Raw genomic sequence first — 23,772 nt, 5'->3', positions numbered from 1 at the left:
TACAACTCCAATTCAAAATATTAGAATAACCAAAAAAGGCATTGTATTACCTTATAAAATGCGTGATATCTTTAAAAATAAACAACGGTGGCGAACGGAAAAATTATTAACCGTCCACAATTAGTTGACGTATGATATTATTGTTCACACGCGCCTAAAGAAGTATTAGAGATTTTATAAAAAAAATATGGAAATTTTTCAAAATATTAAAATATTTCCAGAGGCGATTCAAAATATTAGAATATCTGTAAAATAGTGTGATTGGTCAACGTTAATCATAACATTTGCATAAGTTGCGCCACTGTAGAGCTAGTACGCGTATAAAGGCTCATTTGAAAATCAGATTTAGTTAGTTGGGAGTTAAAATGGGTCGAACGAAAGACATACCGGACACTAACAAGACAGCGATTATGACTCTACGCAATGAGAGAATTAGTAAACAAATGAATGCCAAAAAAGTGAATTGCTCTCAAGGAACAGTAAGTAAAATTTTAAATGATTATTCTACAAATCAAAGTTTTAAAAATAATCGCTCAAATAGTGGTCGTAAATGAATAACCACACTGAGACAAGACAGAATGCTGAAACGTGTCGCCACTAAAAATCGCTTCAAGAGCTTGAGATTCATAAGTAGAAAGTGGAGAGAACAAGGAGTGGATGCCTCAACATCTACCACACTACGACGACTCCATGAACTTGATTTTCAATCACGTGTGCCCAAGAAAAAGCCCATACTTACACGCCAGCAAAAACGAGCCAGAGTGAGGTGGTGCAAAGACAGATTGCAATGGGGTATTCAGGACTGGAATAACGTACTTTTTCGCGATGAATCGATGTTTTGCGTTTCCCACGGTCATCAGGGTGTCCGTGTTTGGCGTTGCAAGCAAGAAGCTTTTACCACAGATTGCTTGAAACGCTCAGTGAAGTTCAGCACTTCTGTAATGATTTGGGGGTATATGGGTGCTGAGGGCTTAGGAAAGCTGTGCATTTTGAAAGGAAGGGTAAATTCTGAAGTATACAAGGAGGTACTTGCACATTTTATGATTCCGTCATCGGAAGATCTATTTGAGAAAGACTTTATCTTCCAACAAGACTCTGCATCTTGCCACACGTCAAACGGCACCACTACTTGGCTTACTAACAATAAAATCAAATTACTTCCTTGGCCGGCCAATTCACCCGATTTGAACCCCATCGAGAATATATGGGGTTTAATGAAGAAACGCCTTCAGGATTTAGCTCCAAAGGACAAAAATGAACTCATAGAAAGCGTGAAATCCGTTTGGGCAACTATCAGCAAAGATGACTGCAAAAAAGTAGTGCATCGTATGCAAAATCGTTTGCGTGACATTATTAAAGCTAAGGGAGATGCCACTAAGTATTAACTATTCATGCAGATTTCATTTAAATGAATTATGCTATTTTTGTTCATGTTATTCTAATTTTTTGAACCACTGTGAAAATTATTCTAATTTTTTGAATTTTTAGAAAAAATTCATTGTAAAAACTTTTGCATTATCACAATAATTTATTTATGTTACGTTCATCTACAAAACATGTAGAATGTGATAACATAATATTGTAATAACGTAATATTTTGAATTGGAGTTGTAACATTAATCTAATGCCCACACGATTTTATTATATGACCATTAACTAGAATTACATTTGGGGAATTACATTTGATTCACTAGTCCAAAAGATGGGCAACTAAAACATATTATGTACTAGTTTGTACACATTTATTCTGATCTGTTTTCATCCCTTTGTTAGATTTTTTTGGGGGGTGAGAGGCAGAATAGACTGGTTGGTTGAGGTTATGTTCGAGAGGTCGGGAGTTCGGCCCCCCAGAACAAGGACTCCACGTGTAGTAAAGGATGACTGGTGCATGTTAAATCTGCCAACTCACGGAGCACTCCATGTTCCCATGTCCAACTATTTTTAAAAGTAGATAAATGTAATAACTATTATACTTTTACCGATGACTACTTTTATTTTTATGCGCAGTCATTCAGAAATTTAAAATGACAATCAGGGAAGAGGTACTTTTTACCTGGCATTTGGTACCTTTTTCTTTGAGAATGAATTAAAAAAAACTATTTCAATTAGAGAGTTTTCATTAAAAAAATTGAATTGAAATAAAATTTAAAATAGAATTAAAAATAGAATTAAAAAATTAAAATTGATAAAAATTCTAATTGTTTGTTCAAGGATGGGGCAGGGATATTTATCACACAGAAAGCTTTGGGTGCCACACATGTGTTATGGTCCTTTTCTTAGCTTTAATCTTGAACATTTTTAAACAAAGCATAGATTCCCTCCAAAATTTTAATCAACAACTATAATCAATGTAAATATAAAGAATAAATAAAATATCAATATACATATAAAGAATAAAATATTGCACTTGAAAAACTTTAAGGAATAAATATAATAGTATAAACCATTATCAAACAAATAATTCAAACTAATTGTAAAATAAAGGCACAACAGAATAAAAGAAACTAAACAGAATATATAATATAATTATAATATTATGAATTGAATTATAATGCATAGTGATCAATCTCTAGTTACATGGGTGCCAATTCAAAATCAACTGAAATCGTATAAAATATATCTGCAGAAATATATACAAATTAAAATTAATAAGCATGCGGGAGGGCGGAAAAAAATAAAAATATCTATTTCTTAAAAAAAATTTGGTGATTGAGGAATGGAATGAGTTTAGAAATAACATTCTTTCTGCTGAAACTTCTTAAAGGATGATGTAAAAAGCTACTTTTAAAAGAAATTACCTATTTTTGAAAAAAGTCTAAAAGAGAAAGGAAACAAGAAATTGTATAAACAATTTATTAATAAAAAAAAAATTAGAGTTATTAATAGTGTATTTTGAGACAAAAATATACTGTAGAGGCTTTAAACAATTGAGAAAAAGTCATAATTTTAAACTGATGACACATGTTAATATTAATTTCCTTATATTAAGGTTAATTGATTAAAATTTAAATTTTATTGCACATGAAATCTGTGTTTACCAAAAGTAAACTTGCTAAAGAGTTTAATACGGTAATAATAAGGTGCATTAAATATTAAAGTAAGATATACTACACTACACCAAAAAAACTTACTTGATTAATAAACTTTATGCATCCCATAAACATATAATCTTTAGCAAAAGATACAGCCATATCTTCATCTGTAAAAGATCGGGGCTCAAGACGTTTATGACCTACAAACCATCAGAGAAGAATCACACAAAAATATATCTACTATTAAAATCACTTTTTTTATGCATATACTTTTATAAATATACTTTTTACCAACAGAGCTTCAAGTGGCAAAACATGGTTTTGGAGCATCTTTGGAGTAACAAAAAAGCAATTTTGGAGCAGCAAAACAAAGATTTGGAGCATAGTTAATACATAGAATTAAAACAAGAGTTTAATAACAAGAATTTTTAATTTTGTTCATTAATAACATATCTTATTTTTTACACTTTTTTGAAGGTCCCTGCATTAACAAATTACGTTTCTTTTTGGTACCTTCCAATGCTGTTAAATATTCTGCTATCCCCGACTTAGCCTCAGATAAGAGGATCTATCCGCTTTCTATAATCGATATGTCTTTATTATTTTACCCATCTTTAATATTTTTTTCAGCTGCGGCTAAGAGATCCTGAGAAGCCTTCAATTTTTTTACAAATCCATTTCAGCAGCTTTCAATCTGCTTTCCTCAGCCTCAGTGTTTTTCGCTTTTTTCTTTCTTTTTTCTTAACCTCTAATCGAGAAGAATAATTTTTAAATGCTACACGAACCACTTTAATCATATCTTTGTCAACTTTAAAGTTATTTAAACCCCATTTTGTTGATATATGACACAACTTCTCTCAAACCATTCACACTATGCAAATTTAAACTTGCCTTATTGTCAAGTAGCTTTGTGTTCACATTTAAACCTCTTTCAATATCGGCATTCCCATGTGGTACGCACAAAAGAGCTATGTTATAAGAGGATATTTGATATTTCCCAAAATTATCTTTCTTCACAAAATAGTTTTTCCAAAACACATCAATCTGTGCATATTCATTTGAGTCAGAAGAATAACTTTCTGGTCCTCCATGCAACCTTGTCCCTTCATCTAGTAACAAAGATGTCTCTCCAGATTTTATAATGGATGGGGTAACTGTTGCCAGATATCTTATTGACTTAATAGAAGTTTCTTCCATTCTCATTACAGGATGCAACACTTTAAGATGGTACAGTAATCTATTTTTAAGAGGCAATACTTTTAATAATTTTTTTGCGCATGCCAAGTAAAAAGACCTTCCACCTAAATACATAATTTTTTTTCTGAAGAAGATACATCCATTAAATTTTAATTTTGCCAGATTTCTGCGTTTTCTACATCCGATGATTTTAAGTCCTTTCCTGACAAACATGAAAAGCAGAACTCTTCAAAAAACGCCCTAACAATACTTTAACTAGGAACAACATTTCATCATACAGCAAGTGAATCAATGGTGTTTCAGTTTTTAAAAGACCTAATTGCAGAAATATTTCTTTAAAAAAAAAGAGCTTTCGGCAAAAGAAATTTAAATAAATTCAATACTAAATGGCTCATACTATTTTTTAAATTAATAATTACTTTATTTAATTCTGTAAAAGGTAATTCAAAACTGTAATTAATTTAACTATTATTTAAGGTCATCGAGTGTAATTTTCTTAAAATTTAAATAAATGTTATTTGTAATAGTATATTCAACAAAACATTAACAAGATTAATATTGATCATACCAAATTTATAAAAATATGTAAAGAATTAAGCAAATAAAGAAAACTTTAATAAATTTATATTACAAATGTAAATTAGTGAATGGCCCCTATTAATTTTTATTAAAATTGGTTACTTATAAAGTATTTTATTAATGAAATGATTAAAAAAAATTCAATTATTTTTAAATGCAAATAAAGTAAAAAAAAGTAATAAAGTTAAATAATTGTTTGAAAACAATATGCAATTAGTGGATGGTCCCTCAGAAAAAAATTACGTTATGAAACTCAATTAATTCTTATCTTTATTAAATGAAATGAATAAAAGGGAGATTGAAAGTTTGAAGTTATGAAGCTTTATGATTCTTGACTGTTCTGAGGATCAACATGAAAATATGTACTTAGTGGATGGTCCCCTAGTTAATTCAAAGATCATGGTACTAATCTATAAATATAATAGCACAAGAAGGCTATTAGCTTGCCATTGACGAAGACGATGGCACTTCAATAACGATGAAATCAACAAGAGAAAAAAAAAATCTTATGCTATTAAAATTTGGCAATGTTTAGTTGGTCCCCGAAAATTGTTTGGCGCAGATTCGGCGCAAATTTAACATAAAATGCCGTTTCTGTGCAGTAATGCGCAAATATACCGATTTGGCGCAAAATGCGCAATGTGCGCAGCACTTGAAGCCCTGCATTTTTGTAAATTTTAATTACTTCTCCAGGTCATCGTAGCTATGTGTAAATGGTATAGGTATGTGTAAAATTTTAAATATATCTTAAGTAAACTAAGAAATATAGGAAAAAAACCTTGTTTAAATTTTTTTCAATTTAAATTGTTTTTTGTTTTTGTTTTTTAACTCAAATTTTCCGGAATTTTGACTTGGGCTCACAATCACCCCTGAATATTAACAATCATTAAGAAGGGTTAATATTAAGCACCGTAAAGAATTCCTCCTTTGAATTAACATGTTACATGTTGTTGTTATTTTTAAAAAAAAATTTTTGAGTGCTCCTCTCACTATTGTATTAATTTATTTAGCTTTGGCTTTATTGATACAATATCAGAAAGCACTCTGTTTTGCGGATATAATCGTGTGGGCTGAAGAAAAGATTATATCCTTTTTTTCCGGTTTTTTAATTAACATTTCATGATTTTTTTTTTTTTTTTAAATTTTTTTAATTTTTTTTATTTATTATTATTTTTAATAAACTGTTGTTTGTTATTTTTTACTTATTATTTCCCCCCCCTTTTNGATTTATAGTTGACTTTTATTTAGTAAAAATATTTAAATTTAGCCATGGCTAGTTAGCTAAACCACTAAAAAATGGTGTCAACAGGCTGTTGTAGCTCTGGTATTACTTTGTCTGCCAGTATGTTTGAAGTATTTTGATGCCTTTGAAACTTATTGTTAAATTGTCCTTACAGGCTCGTACATATTTGCAGTCTTTGCCTAGAAAACCTAAGGTTCCATGGACAAGTCTGTATCCTTCAGCCAATGTTCAAGGTAAGACATTAAATAGATATTACAGATTTTCTATAAAGTTTGGTTTCAACAAATCATTATTAATTTACTATTGTTATTAATTATCAAAAGTCATTCTTTTCTGGCACTTCAAGAACCAAATTTTAAATTTGCCCATTGAAATAACATCGCATTAATAATATCAAAATCGTGTGGAAAGGAAGGAACAAAAATGACTGGTAAGGAATTGATTTATTGCAAATCGAATATGTTCAAAAGTTTTAACTCTAATTTTAAATTAATGTGTTATAGTAACATCAAATTAAAAATATCAGAATCTGAAGAAAAAAAAGTTTTTTTATTTTTATTTTTTACAGTAGTTCATATGCAATAATTGCATTATATAAGCTCACCGTACAAAAAATTAGTCACCCTAGTGCGTTGGCACCCATAAATCATTTGGTTTCAGTAGATGACGCAGTGGTCAAGTGACGTGCTCAACTGTTTGAGCATTTCTTCAAACATTGCATTGTGATCAAAGGCAAGTAGCCATCAGTAAGACATTCTTGTTTTAAGCGGAAATTGTGTGTAAATATGGGTAAGTGTAAGGATGTGACAGAGTGGCAAAAAGCAGTAATTGTGTTTGGCAGTGGTCATACAGTGACTGAATGTAGTTGCTGGATTTGTTGGTGTTTCGATGCAGGATGTTCAACATGTCTACATGCAGTGGTGTAATACACATAGTCACGAAAGATCCTACATGAAAAGAATCGGAGACCTGTTTCATGACTTGCCATTTAAAATCATTTCCAAACCCGACAGGAATTGCTTCACTTAGTGAATAAAAGTCCATCCCAACGTTTTAATGAGAGAACATTGCGAAGGGAGCCGCATGCAATAAACATTTGGAGTCGAACACCTCATAAGAGGATATTGTTCACACAGGCACATAAAGCTGGGTGACTTAAGTGGGCTAACAATCAGCAAACGCGAACAGTTGCTGACTGGTGGAATGTATTATGGTCTGACAAATCGCCTTTTTGCCTTTATTCAAATGACGCACGTTGTCGAGTGCACCGAAGACCAGCTGAAGCATTTCATCCTGACTCTGTGCAAGATCAGGTTCAAGCCGGAGGTGGGTCTCTCAGGTTTTTGGAGTGTTTTTTGTTATTATGGATTGGGCCACCTTACCGAGGTGGCTACTAACATGAACCAACATGTTTGAACATTCTGGATGATCAGCTGCTGCCTTTCAGTCAACATCTTCATGAAGAGGATGCTGTCGATACCCCTATTTTTCAAGAGGACAACAGCAATTATCATCAGGCTGGAAGAATATGTAACTGGTTTTATGAATACTCAGACACTTAATAACATCTCGACTGACCTGCAATATCACCTGACTTGAACACCATTGAAAATTTGTGGGGCATGTTGGAACAACGGGTAAAGCGCCCAAATCAGAATACTCTCAATTTGGTGGATTTCTAGGATCAAATCCTCAGTGAGTAGCTTAAACTGGATTCGACATACCTGTAAAACCTTGTGGACTCACTTCCTAACTGAATCCCTGGTGGTTATCAAATCCAGAGGCAGTGTTACACGTTATTAAATGTTTTTCATGATTTCTCTAGGGGTGACTAATTTTTTGTCCGGTGTGCTTGTATATTATGTATAAAAAATATAGCTGAAACTATTAATTGGTTTTCTGAAAAACATGGCACTCTTAATACATTAAGACTAATATTATTTGCTATATTATAACAATACTATTCAGTTTATATTGCAGGTAGTAACTACAAGTTGTTAATTGTTATCTATCTAAATATTGATTTTAATTCTCTTATGCCACAATTTAGGTAGATTTTTTAGATTAGTAAAACCAAAGTAGTCTCCAATAATTATCTGATCTCTACTTACAAAGTTATTTTTATTCTCAATATTAGTTGCCATCACTTATATCAGGGAAGTAGAATGTGTTCCATCGTACAAAGAAGGTTTTGGGGGAAAGTCAGGCAGCCCTGGAGAAATCTTTGGCCTAAAATAATTCCTACAGAATTTTTTATTGTTAAAAAAACTGTGCGGCTTTGCTCAAAATTGGATCGGCTGTTCAACAACGGTTACATAATAAAATAATTATTTTTAACATTAAAGTTTAGTTAATAAAATAAAATTATTATTTTTAACATTAAAGTTTAGTTTTAAGAACTAAGAGGATTTATTTTATTTCTCTTTCATTCAACTTTACTTTTTTATTAGCTGTCTGTCAGTTTTTTGCTTATATTAAGTACAGTACAGAACCCATTATCCGGAAATCGGAAAACCAAAAAACCAGAACGAAATTCCATATATTTTCCCCCTTTTTTTTTTTTTCATGTGTTTTTCCTCATAAGATTTCAGGATTTTTCGTTCTTTCATGAAAAATGTTTACCTTACCATCATTTTGGAAGTAATCATTAGAGTATTACTTCATCGTTTTTTCTTCTTTTTAAGATTATTTCCAAATATTTTTTTTTAGTTGGATTTAACAATAAAAAAACGGATTTTTGTAGCAATTCAGAAAAGCGGAAAAATCAGTTATCCGGAATAGCGATGGTCCCCATCCTTCCGGATAATCGGTTCCCTGCTGTATTTCTAATAGATATTTAGCTGTTCGGCCTAATCACTATTCGTTACATCACTAGTTAAAACTGTCATTTGTCAAAAACTTGCCAACCTTGTAAAGAACTGATAAACATGTAGTTGATTTAAAAATCTTTAAATATGTTGAGTGTGAAATCAATGCACTAATTAAATGAAATTTTTTGTAAGCAAGTATGCCAGCTGGGAAAAAATTAACATTAAAATATTAAAAGAAAGAAAAAAAAACTCTTCAAGAAATTTTTCCAATTCAATAAACTTTTTTATGACCCTAATGATTCAATTTTAATTCTGACGTAAGTTTTATTATTCTAGCTTTGGATTTATTAGATAAGATGCTCACCTTTAACCCACATAAGAGAGTTACAGTTGAAGATGCTCTGAGTCATCCGTATTTTACTGAATATTATGACCCTGAAGATGAGGTATGTATTTTGCTTCCAAAATAATTTATTTATGCTCCTTTGGTACACATTAGAGCACTATTTATCCAGGGTGACCACAGAACAGAAAATTACTTAAATCTGATAAAATCAGAGAATTTATTTAAATATCCTAGAATTTCATACCTGCCATGTCTCCTGTTTTTTCTTTTTCTTTTTACAAAGCGTATTTTACAACTATTTCCCGTTTACCCATATTTTCTTCAATTTCTCTGTTTTTTTGAAGAAATTTTAAGAAAACTTCTTTTTTAAATGTTAAATTTCCACTAATGACAAAAATACTTCCCTTATTCCTCAACTGATGGCACTATTGCAGTTCATGTGCTGTTACGCCGAATAAACCGGATGTAGTGAGACTGTTGCTGTGAGTCTGTTTTTCTCCAATAAGGAGCTTCATTATTTACCTAATCTGGCAATAACTTCTTTTGTTTGCATTGCATTTCTAACGATCATCAAAGCCTAAATGTGTTTCTGTTTTCAGATTCGTTTATTGTGGGTGTCAATTGGGCAACTAGAAAATGAACTGTATATATAAAAATTAAACAGTTCAAAAATATAGCGGATGCTTTGTTAGGTATCTTGTGCATTCCACAAGCAATGCAGAGTGGCAGAAAATTTTTTCTAAAGTTAAAAAAAAAAAAAAAACACTCCAAATTTCACTCATTACTTAGATGAAAAGCTTGAAAGCTTGCTTTTAATGAAAAGTAATTTCTCTGGCAACTATTACGAACAGAACTTTGATAAAATTTTCCTATGCAAAGCCAAATCAGCTACTTGTGTTTGAAATATGAATATGTAAAAATTCTGTAAAATGAAGCTAATTACTTAAAATTATGAAAATTGTTTGTTGTTGAGTGTTTAAAGTTTAAGTAATTATAAATAATGGTTTAAAAAAATTTTTTTAGATTAAGATTTATTTACACATTTTTTACTTTGCTAAATGTAAGTGCTTATATTATTTCCAATTTTGAATTTCTCTTTTTGACTTACACATAGCCCAAAAAATTTAACTTGTGAAATCTTCGTTATTTTATTTCTCCAATGTTGGCAGGTATGGAATTTCATTAAAATGTGGTCCAGTGAAAAAAAAAATTGGTCTTGTAATAATTTCTTTTAAAAAATGTTTATTTTTAACGTTCATTTCAAGTAAAAGCATTTTATTCATGGAAAAAGTCATTACTGAAAAACTAATTATACATTTCATATCACAAGTTTCTAAAATCAAGAAGGTTCTTATCTGAGTATTTTTGGTCAACTTGTTTATTCTGACTGCAGTTACACGTTAAATAAACACTAAAATCCTCACTGCGGATAATCTGCCACCGTGGGTAATCTGGAGCATCACGAATTTCCTATCTGCTTCCGACAGCTATAAAAGTTAATCATAATCGGTGTCCGTTTCTTTGCCTATTGGCTCATATATGGTATAAATTCGCTCACATCTGAGGGTAGATTGGGTTGGTGGGAGAGACTTTGGAATTCGGTGTTATTTTTTCTGCATTAATTCATTAATGCCTGGCCTCAAGAAGTAGTTAATGTATGAAAAACACCACAACAAAAAAAGTGGTAGTTCATATTTGCTTACTCCTACCTAGTGGATGTTTCGTTTCACTTTACCTTTTAAGAAGACTTTGGATCTAAATATAAATATTTAAGCCAATGATATATTTCAGTTTATAGAACTTCTTTGTTTTTCCAAAATTAATACTATTAATGAAACATGTGGTACCACATTTCTTTTTTTGAAAAACTTTCCCAATAAGGCACAACTGGGTTAATTGAATCAATGCTATCTGCTGCAAATTTCCCTTCTTGGCTGAAGTTCCTTCCTGCAGATTAAAACATGTAATATGCAGGAAATTACAATATACGTTTTTCCATCTACTTCAAGGTAGAGTAATTTATCTCCAAGTCATACTGAAAGTTTTACAGACTGTTACTTATTTTTGTTTCATCATACATAGACATTTTTGCATAATTTGATTTTTAACTTTTTCTTTTATTAATTTAGTTGGTGTATAAAAAATTCCTTATTAAAAAATGTTAATATTTAAAGCGTGTGATAATTTATTTTTGCTGAACGTTTGTAAGTATCATTATTTATGATATTGGAATTCTGTTCTTGTCTTTGTTATTTCGGCGTAACTAAAATTGAGAGATTTATTAAGTTTCCTTTTATGAGAGAAAAGTTTTCATAATTGTGTAGTAAACTATTTAATTGCAATTAAATAGTGCTAATTAAACTAATCTGTTTTTTCCAGTGGTTGTAGTTGCTTTGGTAGTTCTAATTTTTCTGATAAACAATTTTATATTATCAAATTTTTTTGATGACCGATGCAGGGGTTGTGCACTTAATTATTATTTTTACCTTACCCATTAACAAATCTTGCAGAGTGGAGGTTTTTAGTTTCATAATTCATCTTTTTCAACTGATTTTAAAAATGATTGAATTCAATGAACAATGCATTAATGAAAGAATTTTCAAATGGCGAGGTCATCTGCTAAATTACTACAAAAATATTTTTCACTGTATTTTCATTTTGAGACTTTGAAGCTCAACTTTAAAATTTAGTGAAGGAAGTCTTGAATTCACTTACAAATTTCAATTTAGTATTGTTGTAATTAAATATTTACTATTAATATTTTATTTTTATTTATTTTATTTAACAGTTTTATAAAAATATTCTGTGTATTGATCTTTAATTATTATGAGTTGTTCAGTGCTGCATTAATGTAGTCATACAAGATGCTGTTAAACCTTTCTGATTTGATCAAAATAATGCAGAAATTAAACATTCTTTTGTTACTCTTAAATTGAACAAATTATACTTTTTTAATTTCTCCTTTCGCCTTTTTGAAAACAGTTTGGTATATGTATACTGTATTAAAAAACAATGTTTTCTAAAATGTGTAGATTTTTCTTCAGACCTCCTCTGGGTCTGTGTATTCCAAATGTTCAAGATCAATATGTTTTTTTGTTGTTGTATTTTTGTATTATGATTTTTTAATTTTGTTTTCTTCCAAAGCCTGTAGCTGAAGAACCATTTAGGTTTGAAATGGAATTGGATGATCTTCCTAAGGAGCGCTTGAAAGAACTTGTATTTGAAGAGACTGTTGCTTTCCAAAGAAGAATGCAAATGGAACAGTAAATATAACATTGTATGTTATCAATTATAAAATATTTTAAATTTTTTTCTTCAAATCCAAATTTTTGTAGAATTGTTAAACCTTAACATCACAAACTCAAAGAAAGACTAAAAATTTTGTGATACTGAAGATTTTTTCTGGGCTCAGAGAAATAATTTTATAACCGTCGCTAAATATGCGACCCAGCTTAAGGTTTTTGATTTCTCATGCTGAACTCCATAGTCTTGCAATTTTGATCCCAATCTAGAAGACAAGGGAACTCTTGGATCGAGTATTGGGAGAAATTTGCCTTTGTGGAGGACTTTTTTTGAGGGAACTAAGCTGATTTCGCATTACATGACGAGGAAAACCGAGAAGACCTCCCGCGGTTAGCCCGACAGCAGGGGGACCCTAACTCGTGATCCGTCTACCACTGAAGATATTTTACGTCAGCATCGTGGACGGGTACGGAACTCGTATCGACCAGCAATTGCTGGGATTCAAACCCAATTCACCTCATTGGAAGGCAAACGCTGTATTTCCTGAGCCATCACGGCTCTTAGAGTAATGTTTGGTACCTTTATACCAGTCATAAAACCTATTTTTGAAGTGACTAAGTTTTTAAAGCAGTTTTCAACGATTAATCTTGTGCTTAATGCCTTTTTAATTTTTAAAACTCAGTTTTAGAATTTTTTTCATAATTTTTTTTTTAAGGAAGTGATAAATGCATCAATAAATTCTCCAACGTAAGCATTTGTATGGACGGATAGTATATTTAAAGAAAATAAAAAATGTAACCATTTTGAGGCAAATTTTTATTGAATGTTAAAGGTTGAAACTTAAATTAAGGAAATCTGATTTCTTTTCATGGCATAATTGTTTTAATGGCTTAAATTTAAAAGTTCTCTAAGATAGAAATCATTGTTTCAGTGAATGAGTGAATAATTGCTGGTATTGATAAAAATCATAAAATGTTGATCTGTTGTTATTTCAGTTACTGAATGTTGGTGCTAGCACTCTGCTTCCGTGCTGAAGTAAGAATTCCTTTCCTTGGATTTTCCCCAAGTGTCTTGTGGTAAAAGATAAACACATAATTTTTTTTGGAAGCAGCATACTTGACTGTTTGTTAACTCATGTAGGGCCTGGTGCCTGTGTATGCTCTGCTTATATATATATATATATGTGTGTGTGATGTACAGATTCTTTAATTCACTTCTCCTTAACAGCTGTGCTTGATGGACCACTGAACTGTGATTAGATTTCTTCACATTGCTTTTCATGTTGTTAAATTTGCTTATTGCAAAGGACCATGCACGATCTAACAGGAAAAGTGTTTTTAGTTTTAAAGTTGTTGTTTTTTTTCCCCAAAGAAATATTGCAGAATTTTGAAAGATCCTGAACAAAAGTTTTAATTGCCAAAGTCTTCAACAAAAAAATTTGTTTTGGAGGTTTAAAATTTTTTTAAAAATATTATTTTTGCGTTGAAAAAAGTCTGATTTATTTTGAATAGGATGCATTTCTGTGCATTTTGAATGTTTACTGATTTCTATATTCAAAACAAACAGTTTAATATTGGAAAAGTTTTTCAGAACAGTTTTTATCTATGAAGAGTTTTTCTCTTTTATGCTCAATGCTTAAAAAATGGCTCATTTCTGGTTGTCATACAGTCCGTAGTTTAAAATATTATCTTTTAAATATGAAATAATTTTTATTGAAATGCTTAAATTCACTGTACTAGAACATGCTAGAAATTATCTTATATTTTCATTGTGAATGTTCATTTTTATGCTTATTATTTTATTTCTTTTTAAATTAGATTTATAAACTTTGCTGGTGTATTATCCATGACACTTATGTTAATTTAATCCAAGAAAAATTTCATGTTGCAAAAAACTGTTTTTTTTTTCTTTAAATTTTAAATGGTTTAATAACTTACAAACTGTCAATTTTAAAGTTGGTACTCAGCATAAACTTTTGTTTAAGGAGTTTATTAAATGACACTCTTCATTTAAAAAAGAGATCATTTGTTTTTCTTAAAAAATGTATATGTTCCTTTATGTTGATTATTAGCATTACACATTTTTAAAAATCTTCAGTTGGTACAGATAATAAAAGCAGATTAATACAAGCCTTTCCTTTGCATTAAAACTACTTCATTTTTAAGCTTTCTAACCTACGACTTTCAATGCATTAATGTACGTTAAACGTTATTATATTTACCGAAAAAGAAGTTAAGGAAATTTATTTGTTTAGAGAAATGTTTTTTTTTTTATTACTTCTAATTAAAATGTAATCTGCTGTAAAAAAAATGCACCCCTTACCCCAGATTCACAATCACTATATTTCTGTTACCCCACACTTCCTTTTGTAATGATTGGTTCATCTGAAAAATTTCAATAATTTTAGTTAATGAATATGCAAAATTAAGGCCATTTTTGCTTCAAGTAGCAAAAAACAAACTTGGTGGTGTTGTGAACATAGCTCTGCATTTCTGTAGGGTATTATGTCCTCAAGTTTCGAATTTATATAGAAAGTTTATTGAAATCTATGGGGAGAAGAAAGGAGTGACTTTTTACTTAATTGTAAGTTTATTCATCTAATACTAATGTTTACTTCTACAAACAGCTAAAATGTATGTAATTAAGATAAGTTTGTTTTAAATTGTATATTTTTGATGGCTTTTGAGGAAAAAACAGATTAATATAATTTTGAATACTGCAAAAGTTAGTAATTTTTTGACCCCTTATTTTTCGGAATAATTTTTTTTTAATTTATGAATTTCTTAATGAATTATTTATTGAACCACTTATTTTGAAAGAAATTTTTTTTTTATGTCTTTGTCAATTTGAAGACTAACTCTTTCTTATGTACTGATAATCTTGTTTATTTCATTAAATGTAAGGCAATTTTTCAAATACTTTAATGAACTCTTGGCTGCCCTCCACAAAATTAAACAAATTGAGTAATACTTTAGTGTTTGAAAAGGTAACATAGAAGGGGAATATCAAATGTTTTATTTTCCATTATTAAAAATACTAAATATGTGTTACTGCAAAAATATAGGTTCGCAATTCTTAGAGCAAAGCATCACTATAAATTACATCTATGCGAATTCATTTTTATCTTATTTTATTTGATATTATTTCTCAGGAAACATCTTTTAATAATCATCTTTTTTTATGACTATTGTTGATCATAAAAGTTATAAATTAAATCTTGAGATTTTTTCAGCCTTAGAAAACGTCTGCACTATATCCTCAACGACGTTTTTTTTTTTAAATATTTGTAAGGGTAACTTGTTTATACTTAAAAAAATTATACAAACGTTAGAAGTTATTAAATATTTCTTTTTGTTTATTTGAAAACCAATGAATCAACAAAAAAAAAATTACAGTAAAAAATAAATCTAATTTATTTTCTTGGTAATGTTACTCTTGTAAATTATCTCAGTTTTATTCAAAACCTTAATTTCATTTATGTTAATTTAGATCATTTTTAAATTCAGTTTTGGTAAGAAATTTCATTTGCATCTTATTATAATCTTTGTTGCTCTTATTTTTCATTCTATAACTTGAATAGGAAACTAGGCTTTAAAAAATTAATTTGAAAGGTATAGTTTTAAATTGTTACGAAGGAAGATGTAATATATAGTTTATATAAATGGTATTATAATTGGAAGGTAATGTAAGAAAAGTGCTTAAAATAAACTGAGTTTCTTTTAAGCACTCATAATAAGTAGGCAATGAGAGGAAATAAACAAAGTTTCTTATTAAGAAAAATCTATTTCAAGTCTATATCTGATTTTGATATTATTTTACTTATTTCATTATAAATAGTGATTCCTTTTTACTCACCATGCTCATTTTTTAAATATAATTGAATTGTGCATTTAACTATTGTGTGTATCATTTTGCACTGTTGTAATATTAAATTTTATTTTCAATTAATATTTTATGTTTCTTGCCAATAATTTTTTTTTTCGCTTTAAGAAAGATTAATGGAAATGTCACTGAAATTAGTCAATTTTTTTTCCTTCAAAAAAAAAATAAAATTTAAATTATGTTTTTGTAAACCAAAATTGTCATAACTACTAGGTTTTCACAATATTTTTTTCATTGTTTGCTACATCAACCTATCCTATTTAGTTTCAGTTGTTTAATACTAATAAACTGTCACACAGAGAAAGTTATTTTTATGTTTATCTGGTGTTATAATTTGACAATTATTGTAATGGAAAAGAAACGTTTCTGTACTTCGATTAATGTGTCGGTTATGTGAGTCATCTTAATAGCTCCTGAAACTGTTTCCTCCTGTGTCTCAAAATTTTTAAGATGGCCAATAAAATATACGAGAATTCAATTTTTTTAAAGGTCATTTTTATATTTTAATTAAGTTTTGCATGCAACAAAATAATCAGTTTTAAAATGAACAGTAACAAAAACTAGCCTGTGATAATAAGTTCAAATGGAATGAATATAACTTATTTTTCAATTTTTTATTGTAGAAATTTCATTGCAACATTTAAAAAATTTTCTAGATTTATCCGAATCAGAATTATCTATAATTGCAGCATAATGTAAAACATCTGGAAACTGAGTTTAAAAGTTATTACTTCTTTGTTCGAAAAGAGCACATAAATGTCAAAATAATATACTGAAAATATCCAAATCCCTGTTGAAATCTCTAACAACAACTTCCCTAAAATGATCAAAAAGCAGAGTGGATTTATATTGAAATCAAGCATGTCTGGGAAATAAATAAATTGCTTAAATTGAAATTTATGTGTTGTAATAATACTGCACATAAACAACAAGGCCTTAGCGATAGCTGCCAAAAAATCATATAAAAAAGATTGTGTGAATTTACAACGGAATGAGCTCTTAAAAAGTTATTTTCCCATTTGCTAGGGTGTTATAATCATATTGAATTAAAAGTAGTTAAACCAAGTACATGCTTGTAGAATAATTACCAACAAGAAAAAAAAAGCAGTGAAAAAGCCACCACAATTAAATCCACATTGGACTCACATTCAATCTACATAAATGAAGTCTTTATTTTCCCTTTGACATCTCTATTGTTTTAATAAAGGTATCTAAAATATGAATGTTTTCATGATTCCTTTTAACCCTCCAGTTGTCTGGATTTTTGAAGTTATACTGTGTGTGTATAATAAACTTTTATACAGGACTTGTTTCAAAATATTTTTCTATATATTACCTTGTTTGTCTTTCAGCAAGGATATTCACTAAAACAGTAAAATAATGTTTATTTTTCTTTTTTCATGCGAAATATGAATTTTATTTGTGATTGTTATAAATACCTATCATAAAATCCATATTTTAAATCTTCAGCAAAACTCTGTATCTTACAAATGATAATATTTGGCAATTATTTAGTTATTAATTAATTTTTCATTAAATTTTTTAAGAACATAAAAAATGCTTCCGATTGAAAATTGCTGCGTAAATATGATTTGCAATATTGTGGAAATTCTGGGAATTTTATGAATGAAATAAATTTTTTTGTTGCTAGTTTTAGCACATAATGCCTAAACTAAATATCTACCGGTTGTGTTGGTAGCACATGTTTCAACAACATGAAGTTTTTGTGGCTTTAAATTAAAGTTGGAAATATTTTCTCATTTCTTTTTTATCCTAGTTTTTCAGCAATTTTGAAGTATTTCTCTGTAATGGGTAAATCAGTTTTACATGCTGCAGCTTTCTTGGAAAGAATTGGAGATATATTATTCATGGATAGCAAAAATCTAAGCCCAGAAAAGAATGTAATTGTTTTCTGAGAAATATATAGAATGAAGCTACCTAATTTATTTCATGACTGAAGTATAATTTTGCGATATGGACACAAAAACTGTGATTAGATATTTTCATTGGAGAAAAAAAATGAGTAAAATTTTATTTCAAATTTTACAAAAACCTCCAACCATTACCAGAGTGTAAATTGTAATTAATTAGTCCTAAATTTACTTTGAAATCCTGACTGTAAATCAAAATAAAAGTTTCAATCACTGCATATATTTACAGTTCAATATTAGCTGTAATTTACAATTATGATTGTGTTTGCTATTACTTCTGTTTAAAATTAAAACCAATGATCATTTGTAATCATGCAATAGATAGTAACCAATAATTACAATTACTTGTATTCATACTTAAAATTTTATCCACAATTTTGATTGCTTTTAATCATGCTTAAAATTGTAGTTGTTAATTATAATTGTTTGTAATCAATTGTATTTAGTCTGGCTGAGCTGTTATTTTATTGAATAATAAGATTGTTAAAATTCTAAGAAGATAAGGCATATCAGAGTTAATGTCCCATTTTACAAATATTTTATTGCGATTCTTGTGGGAATTATTAAGTTCTCCAAATTTTTAAACTAGGGTTTCCCAACCTTTTTGCTGAGGAATCTTTTGAAAAATATTTTGGTTTTTGGGAGTCACAACAACTTAATTTCTTACATAAACTATAAATATTCTTTTTGTAATTACACCACCGACAAAGATAAAAAATCGAAAAGACAAAAATGTATGCATAGTAATACTTTTGAATTAAAAAACATTTTAAGTTTCCTAAATAAATTTAAATTATCGCAAGCCACAATAGAAAACTCAGTTTTATTTATTGTTATTTACTATTTTATTGCCTATAAATTTTTAAATAAATCTTTGAATGATATTTGTTTTAAACATGTTTTGATTGTTGAATATTTCCTTTTAAAAACTGGTGTGTGTTAAAGGTTCAATTTTTTTACATTAAATAAGAACCTCTACATTTTGGAATTTTAATGTTTTAAAAATGTATTGATATTAAGCTATTTATAATCTGTCTTGTGTTAGTAACTCTTTTTGACTTGAAGTTAAGGCTCCCAGGACCCGTACTACGATCTTCCTGGAATGAATTCCCTCTGAGAAGTGACGTATGGAATGTCTTATTCCAGACAATGTTTAAAACCTTACCATGAGCGTGAATCGGTTAGAACAACTTTCTGGACATGATGTTAACAATTAGCCTATTTAAAACGTACTTTAATTTTCAATGCTGTAAAAGCTTTCTTAAGGACTTTAATTTTCTTAACTTCCTAAATTAGTAAAGAAAATTAACAATTGTAAAACATTAACAAAATTTGAAGTAAACTGTTCCTATAATATTTGCTTAGTATAGCATTTTTCTAATCTTAATTTTTCAATTTAGTCCATTTGAATATTAATTAAAATCATGTTGAATATTAGTTAAAATCATTCAGACAAAAATTAATCAAAACTAAAATATCTGGATTTGGTGAGGCTAAATAATGCCACAAAAATTACAATTAGTGTTGATTAGAAAACAGCATTTCCAATGGAATAACCATTAACGGGTGATTGAAAGTTTGTCACCTACGCCATGTCGGAAGTTAGTAAATAAATATCGACGATTCCGTGTGGAAAGAGGGGAGGAGGCAGCTGGAATGAAACCATCCAGAATCCTGTTGGAATTGTAATCTGATAGTAAGAGTCCAGGCTTTTTAAATTGTAGGAGTCAAAATCGTTAAGATGCAGGCAGGCTTTATGATGAAAGTAATAAATAACATATTATCATAGATTCTGATATGCATTTTCTTCTGCTGTTTTGATAACGGTTATTGAAATATAGTGTTAAGATATCCCTCTAATGAACTTTAATCCTAATAGTTTTATACCTGTTGATGATGTCTATTTTAAAAATTATATAAACTAATCATGAATTAAAATATATAACATTTTATAAAATGAATTAGTTTAGGCGTTATGTGTGCATGGATATTTATTTTCTTTGTATTCTGCAAAGCTCTTTAAAAAAATGTATCATTCCTAGTTCTTATGACTAAAAGAATGATGAAGTTTCATTGTACACAGAATGATGTCTTTTTTTGTGTGTACATAAGTGTAAATAATTTTATGTAAATATATTTATATTCATGAGATGTTTCTTTATATTTCAATGATTAGTACATTGTTCTCTTCATATCTCGTATAGATGTTGACTGTATCTTCACTTTCTTTTTTTTCTAATGTCTATCTTAAGTAAAATAAAATACATTATTTCCAAATTGAAATTGTGTTGATTTGTGCAATAGTACAAAATAATTCGATTTCATGATCTCTTTTTTTTTAAAATAAAATTGTAAGAAACTCTATTTATTTTAAGAGATAATTGACAACACACTGTGAAGGGCTATTATTACTCGCTGTGATGAAACGTTTACAACTCTGGAAAATTGAACCTTAACTCTGGAATTTTGTGTTCTTGTTTGTTGTTATATGTGTTCTAATGAATATGGCACACATAAGCAAGTATTTATTACTTTTATATATGACCAGGGTTCGTGATTTTTTTGATTTAAATCAGATTTTTTTGATTTTTATTCAAAAACACTAAGAACTTTAATTTATGATTAAAAAAATTATAAATGTTGAATCAAATTAACTTAATATTAAAACTATATTGTAACAATATTTTAGAAGCTCTAACTAAAATAATTTTTCATTATAATACATGGCTTTGAATGCATAGCAACCATTTTGAAACAAATGCATGATTAAAATTTAAAGACTAGATGAAATAGAGAATTTAAAGAATACTTCAGGGGTCTGTCTGGGTTTTTCTAAGAGTTACCTATTTTGTGAAAATTAAAAATGATATTAAAAAATCAACACAAATGTAGTAAATATATGGATTTATCGTTCTTACGAGACACAAAAATAAAATTTTAAGAAAAATTATTTTGTGTGATTATTATATCATTTTTCCCAAAGTTGAATTTGTAAAGGTACCGTTAAACGGTAGTAAATTTGGCTTGGACAGACCCCTTTACTTTACAGTGTTTTCATCATAGAAAAAAAATGGGTGCGAATTTCTCACCCTTTCTCAAAAACAGGGTGAGATTTCAGAAAGTTAAGTGAGATTTCTAAAAACTAAAAAAACACAAATAGACTTGGAAAAAAAATCATTTCTTTTATTATAATACATTTTTAACGTCTTCTATTTCTTAAAGCATTGAATATTCTTGCTGCATCATCATAGAAGATTTTGCCTTTACTAGGTATTTGTCCATCTTACATTAGTGCATAAAAAATTTGAACGTCTTACATGAAAAAACCTTACTTACGGTAAACACGTTGTTGCAGAGAAATGTGTTCTGAAAGGGGTTCGGTTGTGTTCTGTTGTTCGAAAAGGTTCTGAACAATACTGGTAAATAGGGAAATTAGATAACGGAGCAAATGTTGAAAATGATGAAAGATCCAGGAAGAAAAGTGAAACGGATTTTATTCTAAATAACGTAATTCGAAGCTTCTTCCAAAATGCGAGAAATTCGCGAATTTCGAAATTGATTTATAGAATGCGCGAATTTCTTGCAGTAATAATTTTTTAATGCGAGAAAAGAAAAAAATATGCGAGATTCTCGCGTTCTTGCGCTGTAGTGAAAACACTGCTTTAACTATTAAAACAAAGTTTCAGTTAGCAAACCATAACTTTAATTTAAAATTGTGATTTCCTTTTTTTTTTCTCTTGATTTTTAAAATGAAAAAATAAATGTAGCAGACTGTGTTTATAAATGTAGTCATTCATCAAAAAATAAATAAATATTTAATCTATATATTTTTATATTAAAATATTCATTTTTAATTCTATATCAAAATAGATAAGTTAAGCTAAAAAAATTAGAAAATCTATGTACTCATTGGAATTTTTTTTCACAAAATTTCTTTATAGAAAATCAGATNATAGGTTAAATATAAATGTAAATATAAAATATGTTTATTATACCTATTTTTTTTCAATTTTTATGTTACAAAATTAACTCTTTTAATTTAATGCAAGTTAAATAAATTATTATTTAATATTAGAGATGGTTCGAAATTATATTCGCAAAACAAATGGATTTAAATGTTACAAAAAAATACCACCTGAGATGGAAAAAGCTTTCCAAAGGATAAAAGCCAAACAATAACAATATTAATTTTAATTTATTTTTATCAACAATAATCAGAAAAAAATGTTATTTTATAATGTTAATGATTATAAAAACAAAACTGTGATCAAAATGTGATAATCGATCAAATATTCAATTTGTGTTATTTTATGAATAAAAAAATGGAATATATAATAAAGTTATGAATTTTACTTCCTAAATATCCTATATAGTAACTAAAATAACAATTTTATAGTAAAATTTGATTATTTACAATGATAACATTCATTTAAGTCGAATGGGTAGACTCGCCCCATACCAGAGATTTGTCAGCAGTTCTATAAAAGTATACAGTAACAGCGTAACTGTTAATATTTTCTAAAATCGATTTCCCAGCTCTAAAGAGGGATAAATAGCGATTCCGAAACACCTATTAAAAGCCTTTTTTCTTTAATATTTACAAAAGTTTGACCACTTGAAAGTTGGCAAACTGAAAAAATGGGTAGACTCACCCCGGTTTACGGTATATAATAATAGATTAGTACACAATTGTATGTCAACACATTATTTATTATCTTAAACTGTCTGGAATTTATTATTGAAGGGCTGCGCTTGCGTAAAATCCTGGAAATTCAGCTTTTTTGCCTAATCTCATCCCTGTAGTATACATTGTTCGAAATAGTTTTTGCATATATTTAAGTTCTATAACTTGCATTTTTCTGTTCTGAAAGATGATGTATGGGAAAGCGAAATTTAAAGCATTGAAACTAGATGACTAAAATACGAGTTTTGTACTTTTTGATTTTTTTGTATCTCAGATTATATTCATGTTGCTATTTAATTTCGTCGTTTATTCAGCAAATTTAGAATTAAAAACGTTTTTTTTTTCTTTCTGTTTTTATTATAGTGCGGCATTTTTACGGAGTGTTTCTGATAGACTTTATTCTTTTATTGTCACTTTTTCCTGTACGGTAAGACATAACCGGTAACATAGAAAACTATGATTTTTAACTTTAAATTATATTTTAAGAACAATTTTTTTTCTTTTCTTATTAACTTTTTTTTTATCAGCGTTTTTATTATGACCCAGCATTTTTTAATGAACGCTATCACTTTTTTCTCAAGAATATGGCAACTGGAAAAAGTTATTGAGATTTTTAGCATTAAATTTCTCGTTTAAGAATTATGAACGATTTTTATTTTGATTTCTATCTAGCTCTTTCTTTTAAAAAAATTTTTTATCGACGATTTTATACAATAATTGGAAAATACCAATTAAATGCGATGTTTTTGTTGTCGTTGGCCGTTAGGGCTAGGGGTGCTATTGTTCTTGTTCATGTTAAACATGTCGCACACATACGTCACAACT

At 28.8% G+C, this 23,772-nt stretch overlaps 1 protein-coding gene across 2 annotated transcripts in view; it reads left to right on the top strand.

The window, feature by feature from the left end:
- Positions 1 to 20,546, top strand: part of LOC107442143 (Mitogen-activated protein kinase rl) — a 47,915-nt gene extending 27,369 nt beyond the window's left edge. For both annotated transcript variants that reach the window (XM_043045595.2, XM_043045596.2), the window contains exons 8-11: positions 6,206 to 6,284; positions 9,198 to 9,307; positions 12,352 to 12,484; positions 13,446 to 20,546. In XM_043045595.2, coding sequence (XP_042901529.1) covers positions 6,206 to 6,284; positions 9,198 to 9,307; positions 12,352 to 12,474 — 312 coding nt within the window. In that variant the 3' untranslated portion in view covers positions 12,475 to 12,484; positions 13,446 to 20,546. The remainder of the gene's footprint in view (positions 1 to 6,205; positions 6,285 to 9,197; positions 9,308 to 12,351; positions 12,485 to 13,445) is intronic.
- Positions 20,547 to 23,772: the final 3,226 nt, after the last annotated feature.

Source organism: Parasteatoda tepidariorum, chromosome 8 (assembly GCF_043381705.1).
Source record: "Parasteatoda tepidariorum isolate YZ-2023 chromosome 8, CAS_Ptep_4.0, whole genome shotgun sequence".
Taxonomy (NCBI): domain Eukaryota; kingdom Metazoa; phylum Arthropoda; class Arachnida; order Araneae; family Theridiidae; genus Parasteatoda; species Parasteatoda tepidariorum.
Note: the sequence above shows the minus strand (reverse complement) of the source record. Positions and strands in the feature narration are given on the sequence as shown.